At 39.3% G+C, this 26,328-nt stretch overlaps 1 protein-coding gene across 3 annotated transcripts in view; it reads left to right on the top strand.

Moving 5' to 3' along the window:
• The window catches only part of LOC106551485 (sodium channel protein type 3 subunit alpha), a 90,722-nt gene that overhangs the window by 22,920 nt on the left and 41,474 nt on the right, over positions 1–26,328 (top strand). For 2 of the 3 annotated variants that reach the window (XM_087717666.1, NM_001314072.1), the window contains 10 exon segments: positions 1,321–1,449; positions 1,948–2,039; positions 4,056–4,328; positions 6,640–6,703; positions 8,767–8,908; positions 9,176–9,382; positions 12,639–12,911; positions 18,586–18,936; positions 19,837–19,969; positions 21,473–21,711. In XM_087717666.1, the coding sequence (XP_087573792.1) occupies positions 1,321–1,449; positions 1,948–2,039; positions 4,056–4,328; positions 6,640–6,703; positions 8,767–8,908; positions 9,176–9,382; positions 12,639–12,911; positions 18,586–18,936; positions 19,837–19,969; positions 21,473–21,711 (1,903 nt within the window). 3 annotated transcript variants of the gene reach the window in all.

Genomic DNA, 26,328 nt, shown 5'->3' on the forward strand with positions numbered 1-26,328 from the left:
TGTTTTATATTGTGAGTCGCTGACAGTTGTTTTTGACTGGGGTGGAAAGCGCATATGTTTCATAAATAAATTATTTATGCAAATCTGAGGTTCCCCCACTGCCCAGGCACCAGCTCTTGGATGTGGGTGTTCATAAAAATGGACATTCAGAGAATGAGCTATTTATATAGGAATAGCAAGAAAGTTGATTTTCTGATACATGAAACATGTTTGCTTGCTTATGTAAGGCATGTTCACTCCTAAAGGGAAACTGGATTTTTAAAAACTTTTTTCTAGAAACAAGAAGTGAAACTTATAATGTATTTACATATTCAACTTTCTACTATAATATATACTGAGAGGCTGATTTATGTATTTGTCAACACAACCTTAGCTGTGATGTCAGTGGATCATGGACACAGCCATCCAATGTATCTTAAATTATTGTTGCTAGGTCAAAATAAAATACAAAAATATATTAATAAGGTATGTTATCTTCATCTGATCTCACTAGAGAGTTATACTATTGAACATTTGGGGGAGATTATTATATTATATTATATTATATTATATTATATTATATTATATTATATTGTATAATATTATATTATATTATATTGTATAATATTATATTATATTATATTATATTGTTCTGACCCCCTCCTCCGTTCAGTAACGAAAGCCAAGACAAGCTTAACTAGAATGTACTTTAATTAGCAAGACCAGAATCTCGGTGGCTGAAAGCAAAACAAACAGATAAGGACTTTGGCAGCAAGTCCGACAAACCTTGGCAGCAATTCAGACAAACCTTGGCAGCAATTCAGCCTGCCAAGGTAGTTACGTTCTCTTTAGTCAAAGTGTTGACTTCTGCAAGAAGGGTGTGTCACAAGCAGTCTATTTTATAGTCTGGAGAGGAGCCCAATGACCATCAACTGAGTGCAATTACCTCCTGTAATTGCGTAATTGTTCCTGATGCATAGTAGCTCTTTGATGGCGTGCACCCAGGAACAACTCACTGCTGGCTTCTGGATCACTCTCCCTTGTCTCCTCCCCACTGGTCCAAGGCTCAGGCGCCACCTGGTGGCCAACCAGTCTCTCTGCGCCCTGCTCGGAGTCGGAACCCTGTCCAGGATCCTCCACCTCCTCCAAAGCCGACTCATAGGGCCCCTTGCTGTTGGAGTCTGGTGGCAGCTCCAACGGCACCTTCTGGGCCACAACATTATATTATATTATTTATTTATTTATTTTAAAGTTGTATTTTTTCCTAAGTATTAAATCTGTGGGAAAATTAAGGAGAGAATGGAATTCAACATTCTTCAATTTTCATCTGCATGCTTCCAGGTACACATTCACTGGAATTTATACCTTTGAATCACTTATAAAAATCCTTGCAAGGGGCTTTTGTTTAGAAGGGTTTACTTTTCTTCGAGATCCCTGGAATTGGCTTGACTTCAGTGTCATTTTGATGGCGTAAGTACTGTACTATACTTATTTTTAAAAAAAACTTTATAATGGACATGAAATTGGTGCAAGAGTGTATCTCATCAAGAGGCATATATTCCCTGGAATAAACAACATTCTGCCAAAAGTGAAGTTTGCATTTCAGTAAAAATGCAAATGCTTACCTAATATTGTAATTGTTTCTTTACATTTTAGAAATGATAACCCCTCCCCTCCCTATTTTATGTAAGCCGCCCTGAGTCCCCTCAGGGAAAAGGGCGGCCTATAAATGTTAATAAAATCCAAAATCCAAAATCCAAATAATTAAATATTTAATAGGATGATTTAGGAAGTCAACACCCATAGTTTCCAGCCAGCATGGCTAAAGGCTGAAGGGCATTAAATAGGGGAATTTTATTGATGGGTGCTGCAAAAGGACAAATTATCTAAATGGCCTTCATGAAAAAACACCAAGTAATAAGCCTAAGCTCTGCCTCAACTTTGAATAACTGTGGTTTAATTCTACAGGTATGTAACAGAATTTGTAAACCTAGGCAATGTTTCAGCTCTTCGAACTTTCAGAGTATTGAGAGCTTTGAAAACTATTTCTGTAATTCCAGGTAAGGAGTGGCTTGACGAAGGTTCAGGCCCCTGATATTTCCAGCTGTTTTTTGTGTGTTGTCATTGTGTTTGTATGTGAACTCCCCTATTACAGATATGTGACAGAGTTTGTGGACCTGGGCAATGTCTCAGCGTTGAGAACATTCAGAGTTCTCCGGGCATTGAAAACAATATCAGTCATTCCAGGTGAGAGCTAGGTTAAAACCAGAGGCTGACTTCTTTGTTTCATGGAAATCACCCACTTTTTTTGTAGATAAGTCTTGCTGATAGCTGCTAATGTTACTAAAAGGCAGGAAACGGAAGATCTTTGCCTTTTCAAATGTAACATTTATTTTGATTTGCAAAGTCAGCCTTTGAGTTTTAAAAACAATTGCATGTGACACCTACAAAATGCACAGCTTACATGTTTTATTTTGGTTCTGGGTTTGCTTTATGTTGATGCTGCTGCATTTAAGGTGTGGTTTGTTTTTTTGCACAACAGAAAGCTTTATTAATATATGGCTCTTGTATTGCCATATTTTTTACATATTGTTTAAATGTGTCATCTTAAACACATTTAGAAGACTTCCCAAAAAACATGGTGAGATTTATTCCTGAGAGAACATAAAAGGACAGGATCCTACTGCATGTTCCGATTTGAATGACCATAAGATGTTATAGAAATCTTATTTGACATACATCGGGTATTCAGTTCCCAGAATTTTTAGCCAGCATGCTGGCCCGGAAATTCCAGGAATTTCTATCCCAATATGTCAAGACATATGAATGAACTGAAGAAAAAAAAAAGGTGGGATAATTTTTAAAATAAAAAATAAATGATAGAGACATATACTCATTGAATATATTATGCCTGATCTTAGCCAAAAGACCAAGAAGCAGTGACGTGCAGTCAGGGGAGGCAGGGGAGGCACAGCCTCACCACTGTCAATCATGAAAAGGAAAAAAAATGTAAATGGGAAAAGGCGAGTGCTGAGGTTAGGCTATCTAGCTGCTGCCACACCATGAATGACTGCCTGTTTAAAAAAGCCTCTAAAAAGCGCCCTCTACCATGAGGCAGGAGAACTGCATACCTCATCTAGTCTGACTTTTTAGGCGCTCGAGCAGAGTTAAGCGAGAGTTAAAAGCCCAAAAAATCCTGAGGTAGTTGAGGCACGCAGTTCTCCTGCCTCATAGTAGAGGGCGCATTTTTTAGAGGCTTCAACTCTGTCATTCTGTTTAAAGCTGCAGCATCACTCTCACTCTTCCTCCTCTCTTTCTCTGTTTCTGATGCCCCCCACCCACCCCACGCTCTCTTTTCGTTGCTTTTTTCTTTAATAAATGCAATGCTCAGGCATTCTCTCCCACGACATTCCACTGACTAAAGCACTTTCTTTTGCCCGCCTGTGCTCACGGCAGCCCACCAGCACAGGCGGGCGAAAGTCACTTTCTTTCGCCCGCCTGTGCTCGTGGCAGAGTTCAAGTGGGCTGCCGTGAGCACAGGCGGGTGAAAGAAAGTGCTTTAGTCAATGGGGGGTTGGGGGAGAGGACTGCCTCACCAGCCATAAACCTCACCGCACGTCACTGCCAAGAAGAGATTATTAAATAAATGTCAAGATAGTCATCACCTAGGATCTCACCACTCTGCTTCCACTTTTTTGGAGAATAATTTTAAAAATGGACTTCCTTAAATGAATATGCCATTTTTAAACAAAAAAGGGAAGCAGTCCACCTCATCTTGTATACCTTATAGAACAGGGGTCTCCAAGCTTGGCAACTTTAAGACTTGTGGACTTCAACTCTTTGCAAAGCTGGGGGAGGAATTCTGGGAGTTGAAGTCGACAAGTCTTAAAGTTGTCAAGGTTGGAGACCCCTATTACAGAAGGTTTTTCTTCATACATTTTCACAAGTGCTAATGCTGTTCATAAAGCTTCACTGTTTCACAAATGGGACATAGTTGTGGCTGCATGGCATCGTAAATAGAATGGAAGAACTTTTGACACACTCTGATCAGCATTTTTGGTCCTTTCTGCCTGCAGGCCTGAAGACAATTGTAGGGGCCCTCATTCAATCTGTGAAGAAGCTCTCAGATGTCATGATCCTGACGGTGTTTTGTCTGAGTGTATTTGCACTAATAGGGCTCCAACTTTTCATGGGGAACCTGAGGCATAAATGCTTGCTGTGGCCATTGGACAATTCCACTTTAGAAGGAAACATCACTTCCCACTTCAATAGCACGGAGGGAGACAATGATACCTTTGTAAATATGACAGTGACCACTTTTAACTGGGAGGAATACATTGAGGATGAAAGTAAGGATGCTTTAATATAATTGGTATATAGAGGAAAAATATATAACCATGTATATTATTGGTTGTGTCTAGCAGGGATTCTTCTACTAATTGATTTTCAACTAATTGTTAAAAACCATCTCCTTTCTTTTCCATTGACCTTAGCATACTGACATCATTTGACATAATTTCATGCAAATAAAACTTGCATTTTAAAAACTCTTAATGTTCTGTTGTGAATAAAAATCACAATGAAGTGATAATGGTGAAATTGTATCATGTTATCATGACCCAGGTTATTTGTCTCCTCTTTGACTGTTTGCAGACAGCTAAGAGTTTAACATGGATTTAAAAGATAAATGCTTAACTTTTATGGATTTAATTAAATGATCTCTAAAAAGCTAAAATAATAAATTAGGGATGTAATCGTAATTGGTATAGAACTCTGATTATTTATCCAGGTGTATATCTCACTGAACTCCCTCCTATTAATAAAACTAAATGTTCATTTTGTGTGTGTTTACTTTAATACACACAATTAAAGGGCATCAATTGTCATTGGAAGAAGCATTCACCCTTCTTGTCTATGGAGATTCTCAATCATTCAGGTCATGGTTGTCCCAGAAATGTTTTTTCCAAAAGGCAACTGGACTTTCTTGTGTGTTTTTTTGTTTTTTGTTTTTGGTCTGTGAAAACATTTCACTTTTCATCCAAGTAGCTTCTGCAGTTCTAACTTTCTGGAAGGGAAGGGATTATATTACTATTATATTACATTCTTTGCAGTCATCTGATCATTAGTACTCTGGGCGTTATTTGTCAGCTCTCTGAAAGTCATTGAACCCACTTGGTTGAAAATTCTCCTAGAAAAGATCCAGCAGAGCTTGTTCATAACAAAAGAAGAAAACAACAAATAAAGCTACGCTATCATTTCATACATTGCAGGAATATCTGAAAACTTAGGAAGATTTTGAACCAACACAACATATGTGCCCACCTTAAACCCAGGAATACATTAAGGCAGAAGCTTGTCCATCCTCAGGACAAAATACTCAGACACAAACTGAGCAATGTAGTATATGTAGTGCAATGCAGTGAGACATGTACAGACCTGAACGTTGGGGAAACAAAACAACCACTTCACAAATGCATGGCACAACACAGGAGAACAAACCCATCAGGACAAGATTCAACAGTCCATCTGTATTTGAAAGACAAAGGTCACTCTTTTATAGACAGTGAAGCCCACATTTTAGATAGAGAGAGGACCACTGGTTTGAAGGAGGGATTAAAGAGGCCCCTCCCCACTCTCGCGGCTTTCCGAAAGTCTATTAAGACCTGGCTTTTCCGGCAGGCCTGGGGCTGTTGACCTCTTGAATGAGGTCCAGCCCCACTAAGGTTGAGTGCATGTTGTGTCTTTTAACTTGCCTTGTCTTTCTATCTTTTAAATTTTTTTTAGTATTCTTTTAAATTGTTTTTATGTAAGCCGCCTGGAGTCCTTCGGGATTGGGTGGCATGTAAATTATTAAACATTAAACATTAAACATGTACATCAAGATTGAACAGTCCTCTCTCAACATAGGGGGAAGGATACAACACCACCTCTCTTCTGTTTACATAGTAGTCCTTTCAGCAATCCCAAGAAGGCTCCATCACTATTTGTACTCTGATTAATCTCCAAATGATAAATGATAAAACCCCAAAATGACCACAGTACCCTCAGAGAACTAACAACCAGATGAGCTGCAAAGAGTATAAATCCTTCCATTTTCCTCTAGTCACTTAAAACTGAAGAAGCCTTTTAGATGAGAAGTAAAATGTTTTCAAAGCAAAAAATTAAATTCAATTGCTTTTTGGAAAAAAAGCACCTTTAGTATTCACCTTTCTCATATACTCTACTGAATTCAGTAAGGCTAACTCCTAAAAATTGGGCATGGGATTGTAATTTAAGATTTCTTTATACATACAATGATACAGATTTATGTACTTGAATCAATTAGTAGAGTGTGTCTAACAATGACCATCTAAACCTATGAAAGAGAAACCCTTGTTTACTTTTAAAATAAAATAAAGTTTGAACTGATATATTTTATTTGTTCTAATTTATTTGCTGATTAATTCAAACAAAACTCCAAGAAGCTTACAAAATAATTAAGTAAAACAATAATAAAAATGATAGCAAAAAAATAGCATTTGGAGCAATAATCCATAACTTCCATAAAAGAGTTTTCTTTATCACACATTGTTTTAATTAATTAATTGTAGCATTTTTATTTGATACTTCTGATGCTTATGGATCTATAATACCATAATTGTTTTTTCTTTTCTCAATCAGGTCATTTTTATGTTTTGGAAGGACAGCGAGATGCACTTCTTTGTGGTAATAGCTCAGATGCTGGGTAAGAATGTTTAATAACCCACTATATTCCATACTATTGTAATGTACCGTGTTTTTCAGAGTATAAGACGCACCAAGGTTTTGAAGAGACAATTTTTAAAAAAAAAGTTTTTGCACTCTGCAAACCTCCCAAAAATGGCCCGGTTTTTTTTTTGCAAAATCTGACCCATTTTTTTGTTCAAAAAAAGGGCATGGATAGTCCTTAGGAGACTTGTAGAGTGTTCCTGGAAGGGGGGGGCAAAAATGACCATTAGGAAGCTTGTAGAGTGCTCCTGGGGACTGGGGGGCGGGCAAAATTGGGCAAAAAATTGTCCATTTTTTGCTCATTTCTGCCCTCCCCAGCCCCCAGGAGCTCTCTGAAAGCCTCTTACAAGCTATGCACGGCCATTTTGGTGAAGGGAGCGGAGTTTCAGGAGGCAAAAAAATACTGTATTCAGTGTATAAGACACACCCAGATTTTTCCTCTTTTTTGAGGGAAAAGGGTGCGTCTTCTACTCCAAAATATACAGTAGTTAGGAAACAGTTAACCTCACATGCTCCAGGATCTGTAGGAGCTACTCTGTGAGAAGTAGGACATCTTATGAGCATAAGAGATGATTGTGGATATTAGAATGATCATCCTAATGTAATGTAATTACCTAACAAGATAATGCTAGCAGAAATTAGCAGACTCCTAGTTATGCACTGGTAATGGATTTATTCAAGTATAAGTGCACGCTCTTATCTATTATTTAAAATATATATTTGGCTTAAATATTCCAAATGTTTGGTTTAAATAATCCAAAATTATTTAAACCAAAATGTTTGCAAAGCACTTTGGTAATCAATGGATTAATTTTTGAAATGTATTTTAAAATTTAAAAAAAAATTGTGAGCATATCAAAATTTCTCTAGAAAGATTGCCAAATTATTTATCACGCAGTTGGTCTGCCAACGTTGTTTAAAATACGTAGGAGCAGAAAATATGTAGTTACTTCTAAAGAAATAAAAATGACCAGGAATTCTAGTTTTGTAAAGGCTAACAATACTTATTATTATTTTGGCTATAATCTTTTTATCACGAGGTAAAGACTAATTTCAGATAGCTTTGAGATTAAGATTAAGTATTTTTCAGATCAAGCAAGTGCCCTGGTCCAATATTAGAGACATTGGCCACTAGATCAGGTGCCGTTGTATACAAAACATGTATAATGCAAAATCTTTTTTTGTAATTAGGACAGGTGTCTTTGAAATTAATGAGCTGTTAATCCTCAATCAAAAGTTAACTAGCTAAAAACTCTGGACGTTGAAATTCAAGCAGTTGCCTACAAGATCTAATAAGGAAGAGTAGAGAAGGGAAATAAAAGCAATCAAGGGATCAAGTCTGTCAAATGAAGGCAAATATACGTGTCCCAGGATAATGTTGCAGGATCCAATCTGGGTCTGTCACTGGGACCAGAGGTTTAGTCTTCTGAGTTTTCAGACTCACGCTGGAGTATGGACTCAGGAGTCTGTGGGATCTGTGCGTCATGGCATCTTCTGGCAAACAGCTCTCTTGCTATCTCAGCATGAACGGAATATTAGTTATATAGCACTAAAATGTCCTTTGATCTCAGTGAGATGTAAAGTGCAGCTGAACCAGGGGTGGGTTTCTCGCCCCGTTCCAACCGGTTTGGTTGGAACGGGGCCGGTGGCGTCCTCGTGCACACGCAAAGCACACGCATGCGTACTAGTGTCTGTGCGATGCTCCAGCTGCTCCTGGAGGATTGCGCAGGCGCTGTATGCGTCCTGCGCATATGTGGAAGCGTAGAACTCGTCAAAACCGGGTAAGAAACGCGGGCGGGCGGGTGGGCCCTTCGCCGTTCCCGGAAGTTACTCACTTCCGGGTTCGCTGACCAACCGGTTCGCGGGGACTGCCGCGAACTGGTTGAAACCCACCCCTGAGCTGAACCCAGTTTTGTACATTCAGTCACGATCCGGAACATAATAGAAAATAAATGGTTCAGGTTAGAATTAAAATGTCATATTTGAAAATATTTTTAAAGGGCAAATAACAATAATACTCAATGCAATTCCTTTTCATAGCCAATGCCCAGAAGGATACATGTGTGTAAAAGCTGGTAGAAACCCCAACTACGGCTACACAAGCTTTGACACCTTCAGCTGGGCCTTCTTGTCACTCTTTCGGCTGATGACTCAGGACTTCTGGGAAAATCTTTACCAACTGGTGAGAACAGTCATGAGGCAAGATTAATATGTATGATGTTGGGACAAAAGCACCAGTCTTGCTGCTGATTTATTTTAGTGTAACTATCTTTTACGTTAGCAACAAAGAATTGAAACTTATTACGCCTATTTGGTATGCCATTGTAGTTTTATGATTGTAATCGTAAAATACCAGTGATTTTTAATAACTAAAACTGAATTTTTAAAATCAGATAGATGAGTCCTTGTTCTGTTTGTTTGTCTTTCTTTCTTCAACTCACTTTCCCAGACTCTACGTGCTGCTGGCAAAACGTACATGATCTTTTTTGTCCTGGTGATTTTCTTGGGTTCTTTCTACCTGATCAACTTGATCCTGGCTGTTGTTGCCATGGCTTATGAAGAGCAGAATCAAGCCACCATGGAAGAAGCTGAGCAGAAAGAGGCAGAGTTCCAGCAGATGCTGGAACAGCTGAAAAAACAGCAAGAAGAGGCTCAGGTAAGCTTGCTTTTAGAAAATGTTGTTTTGAAATTGCTGAAATGTGCGGGGATGTATTAAATGCAGATTTTTATCTAAGTGTGTTTCACTAGATAATAAATAAAATATAGGATGCACATTATGCTGCCAGTTACCAGAACCTGGAAGAGATGGAGCCACACTGATTTCATATGCTCCCTCTTCCTTTGTCATAGGAGTTGTTTATACTGGACCTTTTCATTCCAGTGCTTCTGAGCAGCTTAAATCAAAATATCCCGTAATTAGCAATAAGGAGTGTTGTTGCCATCCATAAAGGGCTGTAGGGCCATCCCAGTGACATAATACCTCATCTCTGCAGTCTTATGCCTTTGCCGTTGTGTGCTATCAGGAACATGCTAAACAATACTTGCTGGAGTCAGCTGGAGAAAGATGGTACCAGGTATCAACCCAGAGTGGGATGGAGCCCATTAAATGGCTTGTGTGATGTGTTGTCACTGGGGTGGGGGGGATTATACTATTTTATTAATTGATTATTTGATTATTTTCTTCTATTGGTTTTATTTTTTATATATGATGTTTTTTATATTCCTGTAAGCCGCCTTGAGCTGCCATGTGCGAATAGGCAGCAATATAAAATTTCTAAATAAATGAAATAAAAACAAAATAAATTGATAGTGAGAGTGTGGGAATGCAAAGGGGGGGGGGGGCGGTCATCTTGGTCCATTGTTGAATCTATACCTCCATCCAGCTGGAACCCTCTTTATGGTTTCCCACTTGAGACTGAAACAGTGTCTCCCATTCTTACTGAATTGATTTTGTAAGATTATCCAAGTAATGCCTAAGGCAGTCTATTCTAACAATTAAATTGTTTGGTTAGAGCACAAGCATTTATTTTTTTTATAAAAAGTCTTATTTTTGCGGCCAGTTAGTAGTTCTAGTTAGGCATTTGCATGATAATTTTGAACAATGTGAAAAGTGGGAATACTTACTTGGATTTCTCTAGCTTCACACATTCAAGCAAGATCGTGAAAGGAATCCTGAATTCATATATGCTTGATTGTGAGTTCAGATCTCAGTGTAATCTGTCACCAGACTTTCAAATCATAAGTGGAGATCTACTTGCATTCCTGCAGAAGGGAATACTTCAGTGGTGAAATTCAATTTTTTTTACTACTGGTTCTGTGGGCGTGGATTGGTGGGCATAGCAGGGGAAGGATACTGCAAAATCTCCATTCCCTCCCCACTCCTGGGGGAAAGATATTGCAAAATCTCCATTCCCACCTCACTCTGGGGCCAGCAAGAAGTTGTATTTGCCGGTTCTCCGAACTATTCAAAATTCAGAACCTGCTGAATTTCACCCCGGAGTACTTTTCTTCTCACCTGCCAACTAAATGTGTGGAGGTTGTAGAGAGCTTATCCTGGACTGGACAGGAGGTTAATACAACAAACTGCATGCAGTTTCATCTTCTACCTTGTCTGAAGTCCTTAATGACACAGCTGAACATGGCTCTTGTAGGGAATAGGGGAAGAATTGTATTCTGTATACTCTCTATAGCTAAGGGAATGTAACAGTGGGCTTTTTACTGAGACATTTTTCATATGTGATTGAGATCCCCGACATGACTGAAGTTCATGTTTATGTATACAATAGTTGTTCTCACCTCCTGGTGTCAGAGATGTGGAAAGCAGTTTATATAAGCGCAGTGTTGGCATTCAAGAAAATGTAAAAATAATGCAGTAGGTGAAAATAGTTTACTTTGGCATCTGTGAAGCTTTCAAAACACAGTGGAAGCAGTAGAGGTACAAACTTTGACAGCAACTGATTCTTGAACAGCTGGTGGGATTATCTGCTGTATTACCCCAAAAAAATCCTATGCAGATGTTTCTAGAGGTGATTGTGAGTTAGCAGCCTCTCTGAACAAGCTAATTTATGCAGAGAGAGCTATTAGTCCATCTAGCTCAGCATTATTGACAGCAAGCTCTGCATGGAGACTTTTCTGCCTCTTTAGATAGGCAAAGGATCAAACTCGTCACACAAAGCAGATCCTCTGCCAGTTAGGTTTTGCCTTCTTAGAAATAGAATAACAGAGTTGGAAGGGACCTTGGAGGTTTTCTAGTCCAACCCCCTGCTTTGGCAGGAAATCCTACACCAGTTCAGACAAATGGTTATCCAACATCTTCTTTAAAACTTCCAGTGTTGGAGCATTTACAAATTAGTAGCTAATGCTGAAGTAAATGACAAATGGTATATTTATATAATAGCTGCAATGATTGAAGACTAGATTGACAGCTAAAGAAACAGGGCAGGGTGACCCAGCAGCCAAAATAAAGGCAACTGCAATCGTAGCACATGGAACATCACCAGAGTTGGAAGGGACCTTGTGGGGGGGGGGGTGTCTTTTAGTCCAATCCCCTGCTCAAGCAGGAAGTCCTATAACATTTCAGAAAAGTGGCTGTCTGGTCTTTTCCTGAAGATCTCCAGTGATGAAGCATCCACAGCTTCTAAAGGCAAGTTGTTCCACTGATTAATTGTTCTAACTGTCAGGAAATCTCTCCTTAGTTCTAAATTGCTTCTCTCCTCGATTAGTAGTTTCCACTCATTGCTTCTTGTCCTGCCCTCATGTGCCCTTTGGAGGATAGCTTGTCTCCCTCTTCTTTGTGGCAGCCCCTGAGATATTGGAACACTGCTATCATGTCTCCCCTAGTCCTTCTTTTCCAAATTCTTAATCAAAATTTAGGTCCTGGAGCAAAGCGGTCTTAAAAAAACCCACTTCCTTAATAGCAACCTTATTAAAAACATTAGGGACTGCTGTACTCACATCTTTGCAGAAAACTGTATTACCTTTGCAGCATCCAATCTGGATCAGTCACCAGAACCAGAGATTTAGTCTTCCGAGCTTTCAGACTTGTGCTGGAGCCCACCCTCAGGGAACTTGTCTTATAGAAAGAAAGTATACTGTCTATGTATACATCCTGGTAGACAGAAGTTCTATGAAGATGGACTCCAGCACGAGTCCGGAAGCTCGGAAGACTGGACCTCTGGTCCTGGGGACCGACCCAGATTGGATCCTGCAATATTATCCTGGTATACATATATTTGCCTTCATTTGTGTATTCCCTTTCTATTTCATTCCAAAGAAGACATCCATTATTGATGTTAGTATTTAATGAAATTGCTTTGTGACTTGTATCTTTGGAATAATAATGGAATTCTCTACAAGGATGATGAATGTTTTAATCCAAGTAATACCCACTACCTGATCCTGTAACACAACAGACAACAGCAGCTGTGGCAGCAGCATCAGTAGCATCCAGAGATTTCAGCGGCGTGGGTGGATTGGGGGAGCTCTTGGAAAGTTCTTCGGAGGCATCTAAATTAAGCTCAAAGAGTGCCAAAGACAGAAGGAACAAAAGGAAAAAAAAGAAGCAGAAAGAGCTCTCGGAAGCAGAAGATAAGGAAGAAGCAGAGAGGTATCCGAAGTCTGAATCGGAAGACAGCATCAGAAGGGGAGGTCGCTTGTCCTATGAAAAGAGAACCTCAACTCACCAGGTATGCTACAGTGTTCATTTAAACTATGCAGTAGATTCTAATGTATAGCTCAGGTCCGAAAATCAGAATGAGATACATCAGTCCCACGTCGATGGAATTTCCTTTTGGAAGAACTTGATAACTCCCATTTGTAGGAAAATAAAGTGGCTTTTTTTTAAAAGCTCGGGGACCAGGGCAGGCTATGCCTAATAAGTGCTGGTGTTCTTTGCTATGGTTTCCATTGACTTTTATAGAGTAAGATAACAAGTCTGCTGATTTTGGATCACAATTGGTCTCATCTTTTTAAAATTCATAGCCCTGAGTGTGTTTTATGTTTTTTTCCCCATATATGTGAACTTTGTCAATTTGGTAACCATATTATGGAGTCGCAAATTATTCTGTTAGCAACAAGGGTCTATTATAGAGAGTGTTTCTTTTCTTTCCAGATTCCAGGGAAACTATAGGGTTATGAATAGGAGATAATATCAACCAATAGCTATCCTGAACAACAGAAGCAACTTCAGTTACAACTTAAAGCATTTGTACTTGCGGACAATGGTGGTTTCACATTTTGTTACCACCAGTTCTCCCCATGTGCACCCACTCGCTTGCTTCATGCATATCCCTTCTGTGCATGTGCCCAGCCTTTTGCACATGCGCTTTGCTCACACATGCACCCTCTGCGCTTATGTCCAGCCTCAAAAACATGCCTAAATAAGATGGCATAAAGCCGGAATGGGTGGGCAGGCCCACCCGCAATTTTCGCTACTGGTTTGGCCGAACTGGTCCAAACCGGCTGAATACCAAAATATAGCAGCACAAGAGTTTTCTTTACTTGTTCTTTATTAATGTACTTGTATCCCACTTTAAGGAGGAAATCTTGTATTGAAAACATATTTGTTCAGTAAAGAAACAGAGATAGAGGTGATAGAGACAGAGGGCAAGATAGATGATAGAGATGTAGATGATATTGAGATAGACAGAAATATTGATGCACCTAGAAAGCCCCCTTTTTCTTTTGCTGCATTTGATGCCATCTGGTTTTTTCCTGTCTCATTCTTTGGCTCAGAAAGAGGGGTAGGATGGCTCAGCGGTTAAAGATGCTGAACTTGTCAGCTGAGTGCCCGGGTTCGAGACCCGAGCTTCATGCAACAGGGTGAGCTCCTGTTACTTGCCCCAGCTTCTGCCCACTAGCAGTTTGAAAGCATGTAATTGTGGGTAGGTAATTTGAAAGCATGAAAATGTGAGTAGATAAATAGGTACCACTTTGGTGGGAAGGTAACAGCATTCCATGTGCTTTTGGCATACAGTCATTCTGGCCACATGACCAGAGAAATTGTCTTTAGACAACGCTGGCTCCCTCGACTAAGAAGCGGAGATGAGCACCATGCCCTATAATCAGGCACAATTGACAGGAAATCTTTATCTTTTTCTCTTTGGCTCAGAAAGACCCTAAAACTACTTACAATCATTAAAAACAATAAAATCAAATTAGACAGTATACTGTTTATTGACTTTATTTAGCAAATGGCAAAATCCAGAGGCCTTCTCATAGTGATGTGCTTTAAGCCAGGAGATCACAAGGATTGCTTTGTTGCTGTTGTGGAAAAACAGGCTGCCTAGGGAACGCTTGAGTTTAGGGATTCCTACACTGCTCAGAGAGGCTTCTTCCTTGTCCTCCACAGTATACTGTGGAGAGAAAAAAATAGTTAAAATTAATACTGTTTACAGTAAGGGTACAGAACTGACTCCGGATTAAAAACCTCACAAAAATGAATCTAATTAACAATCAATGAAGTATCCATTGAATCAAGTAAGTACATGAACCCATCTATGCTATTATCTTAGCAACAACATACAAGTTGTTTGCTTATAGCAATAGCAATTAGATTTATATACCGGTTCATGGTGCTTTATATCCATCTCTAAGTAGTTTACAGCTTCTTGCCCTCATTCATTTTACTGTCCTCAGAGGGATGAAAGGCTGAGTCAACCTTGAGCCAGTCAGGATCAAACTGCTGGCAGTGAGCAGTGAGTTAGCCTACAATACTGCATTCTAACCACTTGCGCCACCACAGCTCCACTTTACAGTTTAAAAGAAGGAGGTGGGGAGGACATTGCCAGTAAAAATTCAGTAGGCAAATCTTGTTTAGAAAATTACTTTATTTCAGCCTTAGACTGAATTCGATTTTGGATGAGCAGAAGAAAAATAATTACAAACCAAAGAACAAAATGCAGTATGAATGTAAAGATGTAAAAACATTATTTATTTATTTTGTTCCTTGAAGTCAGTTTTTGATTGCAGGTGACTTCCTTGGACTAGTTTCTGCAATTTTCTTGGCAAGGTTTTTTTTTCCTGAAGTGGTCTCCCCTTGCCTGCTTTCTAGGGCTGAGAGGATGTGACTAGCCCAAGATCACCCAATTTGGCTTTGTGTCTAAGGGGAGACTAGAACTCATGGTGTCCCAGTTTCTAGCTTGATGCCTTAACCACAATACCAAACTGGCCCTAAAATCTGAAGTACAGCAACAGGATTTGGATTTAAGCTTATGGCTCAACCTTTATATCCGATTATGTCATTTGTTTATTAATAACTCCATTCCAAGAAACAGGTTTTTGTACCTTATAAGTCCTGGCTAGATTTGAATCAGATAAAAGAGTGCATTACAATGCGCCGGATCTACCTACGTAGTTTGTTCAAAGAGATGTTATTATTAATCCTTATAAAAGGAACAATTTGATCAAGCATGTGCTACTGATTCAACCAGACCAGAACAGATAAGTGCATACTCATTCAAAATGTGGGGCACTTGTATAAAAATACATGGCAGCCTCTTCAGGAGAGGCATTAGAAAGGAAAAGAAAGAAGCCAGACCGAAGGTAATAATAAAGTTACAAAGAAAATAAACAAATAAAATAATAAAGTTTGGGTTGGTCTGCCAAAATAATTTTGTTTATCAGTGTTCAAAGCACTCTGTTTTATTTCCTTGACTTTTAGATATTCCATAGATACATGGATAGTTTTGTTTTAAGAGAGAGTTTATCTGAAATGATTATGTAAAGTTGGGATGGGATAACTTTCTGGCCAATATTATAGCTTTAGCCAAATATATGAGTTTATCTTGCCAAACAGGGCTTCTAGCGAAATAAAATTGGCTTTATTTTGAAATCCAAAAATTTGCCCTCAGAAAGTTAGGTTGTATTTTTCCAAAATATAGAAATCTTTATAGGTAAGGGCCTGTACACCAGTGGTATAATCTAATTTTTTTTGCCATCAGTCCTGTGGGCGTGGCTTGGTGGTTATGGTCATTTGACCGGTTGGGTGTGGCCAACCTTTTTCCACTTTTCAAAGCATTTTTTTCCTGCCGGTTCAGGCAAATAGATAGGGGAAAAAATGCTTTAAAAAGTAAAATAAAGAGGGTCTGATGATTGCGCAGTTCACAGCTGATCCGCGGGATTGTTGAACCCTCTTTATTTCACTTTTTAAAGCATTTTTTCTTACCTTTTCGCCCGAACCGGCAGGAAAAAAAATGCTTTAAAAAGTGGGAAAAAATGGTTCCCACAATCGCACGGATCAGCTATGAGCCACGCGATCGTTGGAACCATTTTTTTCCACTTTTTAAAGATTTTTTTTTACTACCGGTTGGGGCGAACCTTAGCATTTTTTGCTACCGGTTCTAGTGAACTGGTCAGAACCAGTAGCATTTCACCTCTGCTGCACACCAAATAAAAGATTTGCAAAATTTTACTCTTTAAAACTTCCCAGAAGCTATGAGTATAAACCGGCCTCCCATCTGAATTTTAAAAATAAAATTTTAAAGAGTATCAGATTCTTATCCTTTGTGGGATTTGGGCTTCTTGTGACCTTGTGTGCCATGAAATGTGTGTAGTGTCTATCTTCCTCTGCGGCCGCCAAGCTGCCATTTGTCTTTGATCCTTTTTTTAAAAAAAGAACTTTAGTTTTTGTGCAATTTATATTAAGTCTTCTTCATTGTGAAGGGCTGTAATGCTTTCATATCCTGTCACCAAGAAGGAAAGAACAGCAGTATTGCCTACCTAAGGTAAAGTAGTAATTTGCTGGTGAGATGAGAAGGGTGGGAATTTTGGTTTTCAAGTGCCTGGTTTATAGAATTTAAGTAAACACTGCATGGAAAGAGGGCCAATAGATTGTTTCCTCTCTATTTCTTTATTTATTATGGATTTATCAAACTTGTATGCTTCCCATCTTGCCCAAAGGTATTTAGGCAGCTTATGAATATTAAATAAAATTTAGTTCAAAACATTGAGACAATAAATAGAGCTCATATTGATGAATACTTCAAGGTGGCGCAGTGGTTAAATGCAGCACTGCAGGCTACTGCTAGATCAGCAGGTCAGCGGTTCAAATCTCACCGGCTCAGGGTTGACTCAGCCTTCCATCCTTCCGAGGTGGGTAAAATGAGGACCCAGATTGTTGGGGGCAATATGCTGACTCTCTGTAAACCGCTTAGAGAGGCCTGAAAGGCCTATGAAGCGGTATATAAGTCTACTGCTATTGCTATTGCTATACTTGGTGTTAACTTTATTTGGGCATTGCAGTGGAGTCTCTAAAGTCTAAAAAATGATTGTCTGATTAAAAATGTGCCTGAAAAAGTCACTTTTTCTTGTAACTTGGACAATTATATCTATCTTTTCCTTAAAAGAGCATGTAGAATTTGATATGAGTACTAATATTGATGAATACTGATGTCTAAATAAAATTGTTAGTTTATCATCTTAAATTCACATTAATAAATTGAACTAAGTGTTTTGTAAATGTTTGCATACTGCAATTGCAGTGATCATTGTGAATATAAACTACTGAAAAGAAGTTCAAATATAGGAACAATAATATATGAATTGTTTGTGAATGTGTGTTTTTTTCTGACATTGGTGATAACTTTATTAATTCATGAATGCTACTAATGAAATATGTAGGGAAGGAGCAAAAGTTTCCATTGAGGATTTCTTGTAGTGCAATTAAATAAAAGGATAAGCAGCAAAAATTGATTTTTTCCTGCTCTCAATGTCAAAATCACCACTTCAGTCTCCTGTGGCTGCTGAAAGCATCAATTGATGAAGCAGCATGATTAATAAATGGTGGATTAATTACAGTAGTTTGGTTAAATAGATCTAGCCATTGGGTTGCTCCCGTAACTGTCTGTAACAGCTGGCTGGTCGAGGTGTCTTTTTTGTCATTGGAAATCATTTTCTTATATTTGAAGTGTTCCACTCAAGGAAGACAGAGGATGAATGGAAGAATATATGACCCATTGTTCTTCTCATGTTGTCTTGTAGAACAGATCAGAGCTAGATATCTTAATTTGTAAGAATGCATGTCAAAGAATGTGTCATTTATTTCTTTAATTCATAACAGGGGGTTCCCAACCTTTTCTATACCCCGCACCACTAGAATGCTTCTGATATATTCTCTCCACCCATTTAAAAATAAATAATTATATGCATATAATTATACATCTACACTATAATTTTGAAAGTTTTCGCACCCCTGGAATATCGTCCCGCACCCCCAGAGGGTGCGAGCATCCCCGATTGGGACCCCCCCAATTGATAACCTCTTTGCTTTCCTGAAAGATAACTATCAAGGAAGCTACTCATCTACAAATAACTCCCAACAATAACGGGTTTGGTCTGTGTTCTGTTTTGCCTCCCTTACAGTCTTTGCTGAGCTTTCGTGGCTCTCTGTTCTCCCCGCGGCGCAACAGCAGAACAAGTATTTTCAGCTTCCGAGGGAGAGTGAAGGATATTGGGTCAGAGAATGACTTTGCTGATGATGAACACAGTACTCTGGAAGACAATGAGAGCAGGAGAGATTCTCTCTTTGTTCCAAACAGACAAACAAGTGAGCGTCGCAACAGTACTACCAGTCAAATCAGCCTGTCATCAAAGATGGTGCCGGTGCTTCCTGCAAACGGAAAGATGCACAGCACAGTGGATTGCAATGGTGTTGTTTCCTTAATGGGAGGACCTCCTGCTCTCCCTTCACCTACTGGACAATTTTTACCAGAGGTGATTAAACTACATTTGTTGTATTTGACCTTTTCTGAAATACTTATTTGCTATGTTATTTCTGGACTGTCCATCCTTTCATCTTAAGATACGTGGTTCTACGTTGCCTGAGGGTGTATCTGATTGACAGAGGTCAATCAGATCCCTAATCTGTAAAAAATCCTCTTTGAGAGTTAGGAAATGTCAAAGAAAAATGGATGGAGGGATGGAGAATTAATAAGAAATCAATCTTGGGTAAGCAGGAACTCTGTTTGTGGAGTCACTTCATCTGATTTTTCTGTTTCCTATCCTTGCATGAGAGATAGGTGTGATGATATATATTTGACAGACTCAGAGTAACTTTGGTATGCTCTTTCACTAAAACCTGCAACATACTATCATAAAAGTTTAATTCTTTTTGACTTATTAGCAGATATAGTGAAGAGATTTACCCTAAAACAGTGGCTCCCAACATGGGGCCCACACCCCACTGGGTGGCAATTTGATTTTTAATGGAGGCAATTTGAACCTTGTTTAAACCAAGTTAATGGCCTTTTAGGCTTCCTCCGCGTGAGTAGAGTTCACCTTTTGAGTAAATTAAGAATTATATTTCACCGGGGGGGGGGGGGGGCATCAGGATTTTAAAGATGCTTAGGTGGGGCATGGCCAAAAATAAAGGTGGGGAACCACTGCCCTAAAGCTTTAAACTGGAAGATTAGCCTGAAATCATTTTGTGCAACACAGAAAAAAATTATTAAAATCAACTGTGAGGAAACATTTTACTTCCATCATCACGTAATAAATGATAGGTCTAATAGCAGTAACTGGCACACACAGATAAGATCTTTAAAGTCCCCCTTCCCTAAGGTTACATAGGTACCAAGAACTCAATCTATCTCTCACTCATAATTTTATTTTCAGGGCACAACAACTGAAACAGAAATAAGAAAAAGAAGATTAAGTTCTTATCAAATTTCGATGGAGCTGATGGAAGAATCTGCAGCAAGGCAGAGAGCCATGAGTATAGCCAGTATCCTAACAAATACTATGGAAGGTATGGTAGGAGTCATTATTTTTATGTAAAGTGATACCACTCTGATTTCATTCTCTCCAATGGAAGCAGTTTTACTGGTGAAATCTTAGGCGTATATTTTAATTCCAGTACTTTTTTTCTTTTTGTGTCCCATCCATGAAGTGGGAAGGAACAGGTGGAATGTAGGGATGTAGGAATAAAAGTTGCTAGCTTCCAACATTCTGTGCCAAAGTATGGTGGGAAAACTTCATTCAGTAATGAATGAACACTGGGTCAAAATGCCAATGCTTTAGATTATCAGACAAAGACACTTAAAAACCTTCAGCTAGAATTCATGCAAAGGTCAACCTGAATACTTATAGGTCAGCTACTGTACATAGAATCAAGTGATTACTTTAAAAATAGCATATTAATGCAACAATTTAACAAGAGCTCTAGGACTCTGAACTCAAAAGTAATATATTTGCAACTCTTTGGTTGCAGTAATTTTATTGTTGCATTTTGTTACTGTTCTTAGCCACACAGAATTGTACGCAGTGGTGGGTTCCTACCAGTTCGGACTGGTTCGGCCGAACCGGTAGTGGTTTGGAGGCCTGCCACGTTCCCGAACTGGTTCTCTGGGTGGCGTCATAAGCGCCACCATCTTGTTTTTCAGTTCTGCACATGCAGAGAACAATTTTGATTGTACTGTGGAAGTTCGCACAGCGTGCATCAAGTGCGCGCACGCGCAGCATACCCACAAGTGAACCGGCAGTAGTGCCTGCTGGAATCCACCCCTGATTGTAAGTAAGATATGCATAAATTTAATCAATTCACTGAAATGATAGGTCAGATAAAGCAGTGAAGGATAGTCTGTGATCTAAGTGTGCTGATTTTTCTACTTTCCACTGAAAAATTAAAGTCTTCCTTACATTCTCCCCTAATGTTTACTGGTTTAACTGCAGCAAATTCTTGTGGTGAATAAGACTTAATTGCAGCTAAGACAATAGGTAGGAGTAACTGTTGGTAAGAGTCTTATCTGTTTCAGTTAAAATGTCCTGTGTCAGAATTAATTCTGAGGACTGTATGAAAGCATGTTTAGTTATAAGAGTACGTGTTTCTGTGGATCCTTGTTGTTCTCTGAGCTTAGTTGTTTGCTTGCAGGCATTTCATAACCTTACTGCATGGGTGTCAAACTCGATCGCGTCACGTGACATATCCCAGTGCATCGCAACATTTTTTGCCTTTGTGGAGCTGGGGTGGGTGTGGCCTGCACGTGACACATCTGGCCTGCAGACCGCCAGTTTGACACCCCTGCCTTACTGTGTAGCATGAAATGTCTGCAAACAACAACCAAGTTCAGACAGCACCAAAGACTCCACAAATCAACCCTGATATTTCTATCTCTGTAAATAAATTAGTAAGCAGTAGAAATAAACATATTTACCGTGCATTCTTAATTTTACAAGTAGTTTACCAGAACACTGCAGAACATGGAATACACTAAATTGAAAAAGCTAATACCTATCTTTTATCAATCTCCAGAACTTGAAGAATCTCGACAGAAGTGTCCACCGTGCTGGTATAGATTTGCAAATGTTTTCTTGATCTGGGATTGCTGGCTCCCTTGGTTAAAAGTAAAGCACATCGTCAATTTGATAGTGATGGATCCATTTGTCGATCTTGCCATTACTATCTGTATAGTTTTGAATACACTGTTTATGGCCATGGAACATTATCCAATGACTTCTGATTTCTACCAAGTACTTTCAGTGGGAAACCTGGTACGTATTTGACAAGCAGGATTTAAAATACCTGTATCTCATATGTGTGTCCAACATCTTTATGTAGGAATTGTTAAGACACTGTGCAGTACAATTTGCAAGGATTTTAAATTAGTAAGCTTAAGAACTGAAGCCAATGCAAAAAAGAAATCAGTAAAACATTGAGGTATCCATTTAATTTTAAACAAACGTAAAGAGCCAGAAAAATTTCATGGCATCCAAAGATAATTAATTGGATATTAAGCTTATTAATTTTTCTACAAGCATTGATTTATATTATAGCCCCATAACCGTTTTGGCCGTTTCACAACTGCTGGTTTCATTTGTGAAAAGGAAAATTTTTCTTGCTATATGGATGAAATTCATGGGGAAAAGAAGCTATTGTATGGGGGAGGAGAATACAGTGGCTGTCTCTTCAATTGGATCTGAAAAACATGCTCTTCATTTTTTTTGATTGATTTAATTGAGTATGTGCCATCACGTCAGTGTTGACTCTTAGCAACCACATAGATAGATTTTTCTCCATGACGACCTGTCCCTAGCATGGTCTTTCAGGTCTTCCTACAGTGTACTCATCGCCATTATAATTGAGTTCATCCATCTGCTGCTCCTCTTCTTTTCTTTTCTTTTCTTCCACATTTTCCAGCATTAGACCTTTCTCTAGCTTTCATAGCAATATCGCTAGCATTTAGGCTTATATAGTGCCCCAGAACACTTTACAGCATCCTTTGGGCTGTTTACAATGTAGGCATTATTTCCATATTTGTTCCCAACAATCCGGGTCTTCATTTTACCAACCTCAGAAGGGTGGAAGGCTGAGTTGATTTGACTCTTATCAGGATCCAACTCCTGGTTGTGGGCAGAGTTTGCCTGAAATACTCCACTTTAACCACTGCACCACCAAGGCTCCCCATATGATGTGTACAAAATAAGCTAATTACAGCCTGATCATTTATACCCTGAGGGAGAACTGTCGAGTTGATTTGTTTGATCCATTGATTTATTTCTTTGCCATTCTCAGGAGTCTTCTCCAACACCAAAGTTCAAAAGCTATGTTCCCCATCCTCCTTCAGACTCCCAACTTCCAGGTCATAATAGAATGACACAGAGAATACCTGTGTGAGACACTTTTAGAGAGATGGGCAGTTATATAAATGCAGTCACTAAATAAAAAATAAGGCCTTGGGAGATGAGTCAAGGAAATGCTGCTGCCTAGCGAATGGTCAGATATGGGACAGATAGCCCACATCTGCATAGTAGGTGGAGGAAGAGGCACAAAGTTCTTGATCTGTAAGTTCTTCATCTGCAAAGATGGAAGCAGGAGAATTCTACTTTCGGACCTGCAAGATTCTATTAGAAATAGCAATAGCACGTAGACTTATATACTGCTTCACAGTGCTTTTACAGCACTCTCTAAGCAGTTTACAGAGTCAGCCTATTGGCTCCAACAATCTGAGTCCTCATTTTACCCACCTTGGAAGGATGGAAGGCTGAGTCAACCTTGAGCCTGGTGAGATTCGATCTGCCAAACTGCTGGCAGCTGGTGATCAGCAGAAGTAGCCTGCAATTCTGCACTCTAACCACTGGGCCACCACGACTTAGCTTTACAATTAAGTATAATTAGTTTATCTGGTCATGTTTTTGGTCTGGTCTGCCTGGTAAGTCTACTGTACTGATCTTTGTAATTATAGACCAGTGATGGCTAACCTTTTTTGGCTCCTGTGCCAAAAGTGGGGGGAGCACGGGGGGGGTTGTACACAGTTGTGCCATACCCATAATGATATGCGCGCAACTCCCCCCACTTTTGGCACGGTTTTTCACCCTCCTCAGGCTCCAGAGGCTTTCTAGGAGCCTGGGGAGGGCGAAAACAGCCCCCCCCCTGACTTCAGGCACTTGGAGAGCAAAAAACAGCCCTATGGGGAACCCGGAAGTTCCGGAATGATGACTTCCGGTTTGCCTGTAAGGCCGTTTTTCACCCTCCTGAGCCTTCAGGGAAGTGTCCTGAAGGCTCCGGAGGGCAAAAAGCGGCCCTATGAGCAAACCGGAAGTCCATTCCTGAACTTTTGGTTTGCCCATAGGGCCGGTTTTTCACACTCTGGAGGCTTCAAAAGAACGGCAAAGTCACCTGGCCAGTGTTGGCGCTGACAGGGCAATGCCTCGCATGCCCTATCAAATGCCTCTGCGTGCCATAGGTTTGCCATCACGGATATAGACTGTTAGCCAAATATGGTTTTCCAGGACTCATCATGCACACTTTCCAATGAAACAGACCGAGAAAGGAGGATCATTTTATTATAATTTATTTAGAATGTTCTGACTAAAAAGGATTCCTCTTATTCAACGAGGGAACTTGGAGACCTACCTTTCAGTCCCTTTTAGAATTAATATATCACAGGAAATGACACGAGAAAAGTTGATCAGACAGGACAAAAGTAACCTCCCCCCTTTGCATAGAAAATCAGTTATACAGAGTTAAAACATATTACAGGTGACAAGGCACATGCCCATTTAAATGAGGTTTGACAAAAGCAGAGGTGTAAAAATTTAAGATGTTAATGAGGAAAAAAGTCATAAAGTTATTTGGAGTTCACAATGAGAGCAACCAGGTATCAATTAGTGCTAATACATTATCTCTTCTCAGAAGACAAACTCCAGACCCCATCCTATCCTGACCTGGGAAACAAAGAAAGTTTTTTTTTTTAATTTAGAAGTTTAGGAATGTGAGAAGTTATCAATCAAACCACTAACATCATTAAAAAGAGAGAAAAATGTCAAATACAATACAAAAATACAAAATAATTATGTTAGTTAACAAGTAAAGCAATACTACAAAGTCCATGTTGTCAGTATTGCAAAGTGCATCTTGTGTGGCCCACAAGACCCATAATGTAATCTGAATATTTTTCTCAAGAGGCCTTCATGGCTTCTTTCTATATGCTGGTCTGTAGCATATTTCTCAATTGCTTGTTTCTTTCGGTGGTTGATCCTAAAAATCAGAAGCTATCAACCTTTGAATTGATGTCTTCATTGTCAGGTCTAAGGCTGATTATTTCCATCCTGTCATTAGTTTGGGGTTTTTTTATTATTTAATTTTTGTCCATTTTTTTCACTGTGCTCCTTGACTTTTAATGCTGCATGTTACAGATCTTACATATTTTCAGCTATCCAAATAGTGCTGCCAGCATATTATTAATATTTATTTCTCCAATTCTGAAACCATGATCATCTTTTTACATAGTTCTTCATCCACAATTTGAAAACATTATTTCAACATTAAACTATACCTCATAAAAAGGCAGGATGTTATCCAAGGATTGCGAGAAAGGGTGTGTGTGAGCAGAGTTTTGCTTATCGTCGATCAAGGGTGTCAAACTCGATTTCATTGAGGGCCACATCAGGGTTGTGCTTGACCTTGGGAGGCCAGGGTGGGCATGGCTAGTTTGATGTCATTCATGTCAGGGGTGCCTGTGGAGACCTGAGCACTCTGCCAGTGAAAACAAGCTTCCAAGCTCCATTTTCAGCTGCAACGGCCTCCTGCAATCCTCTGCCAGTGAAAACGGAGCTCGGGAGGGCTACACTCTGGCAGAGGAACTGCAGGCTGGTCCTTCACTATTTTCAGGGCAACCCCAAGGGCCAGATCTAAGACTCCATGGGCCGGATCCTGCCCCCGGGCCTTGAATTTGACACCCCTGTCCTAGGTTGTTCCAATTGATTGCAGAGGATATGCATTACAGATAGTCCTCAATTTACAATCCATCGCTTAGCGATTGTTCGAAATCCCGACCTATCTGAAAAAGAGGACTTACAACCCAATCCAAAGTTTTGACAGTCTCTCTCCCCACCGGGTCATGTGATGACTTTGAGTGATTGACCAACACAGCTGCATCCAAGGTCATCTGCAATGTCCCATGGTTACATGACTGCATTTTGCAATGGTTTTGCTGAAAACTGTACCGATAGCGAATCATTGCAAAATGATAGCCACAAAAAGTAATAAAAATGGTGTTTTATGACTGTTACAGCTCACAGTCATAATGGGCAGCTTCCATTATGGTCTTAATTTGAGGGGAGTCTCTGTAATACATTAGTAGCAGGGGAAGCTGAAGAAGCAGTGCAGAACAGTCTTAAGCTAAAGTGTTCTACTCAGGAAAGGGCAAGATTATTGCATGAAATTGTCCTGAAGTTGTCAGTAATGAAATTTCATTGGCAGTTTTCCTTTGTAAGGAAGACAGGTGGGAAATGACTACACAAAGCTCTTAAGTAGATGATTCCCTTTACATGAAGCCCACTATTACATTCAATGTGATTAGTAATGTTGTTTGACAACATTATGCAATCTTAAATGTAGCTAAGCTTCTTAATAGAGATCATTTTAAGAAATATTAAGGTTTATCCTATGAACAATTCTATAAGCTGATTTAGTCAACCCATCTTTGTTCATTTGTAAAATTCTAATGCTAGAAACTTTCTGAACCATATTGTAATCTCAGATCCATTTAACTTCTTAAACTTATTTGAGAGACTCATATTTTTGAAAGTACTTTTAAAAATTGTTCAATGTAATATTGCTACTTTAATATTGGAGAGAAAATAATAGCCAGAAATAACAATTGCACT

Source organism: Thamnophis sirtalis, unplaced genomic scaffold (assembly GCF_051295495.1).
Source record: "Thamnophis sirtalis isolate CommonGarterSnake01/CBP01778 unplaced genomic scaffold, rThaSir2_p1.2 scaffold_1, whole genome shotgun sequence".
Classification (NCBI taxonomy): Eukaryota; Metazoa; Chordata; class Lepidosauria; order Squamata; family Natricidae; genus Thamnophis; species Thamnophis sirtalis.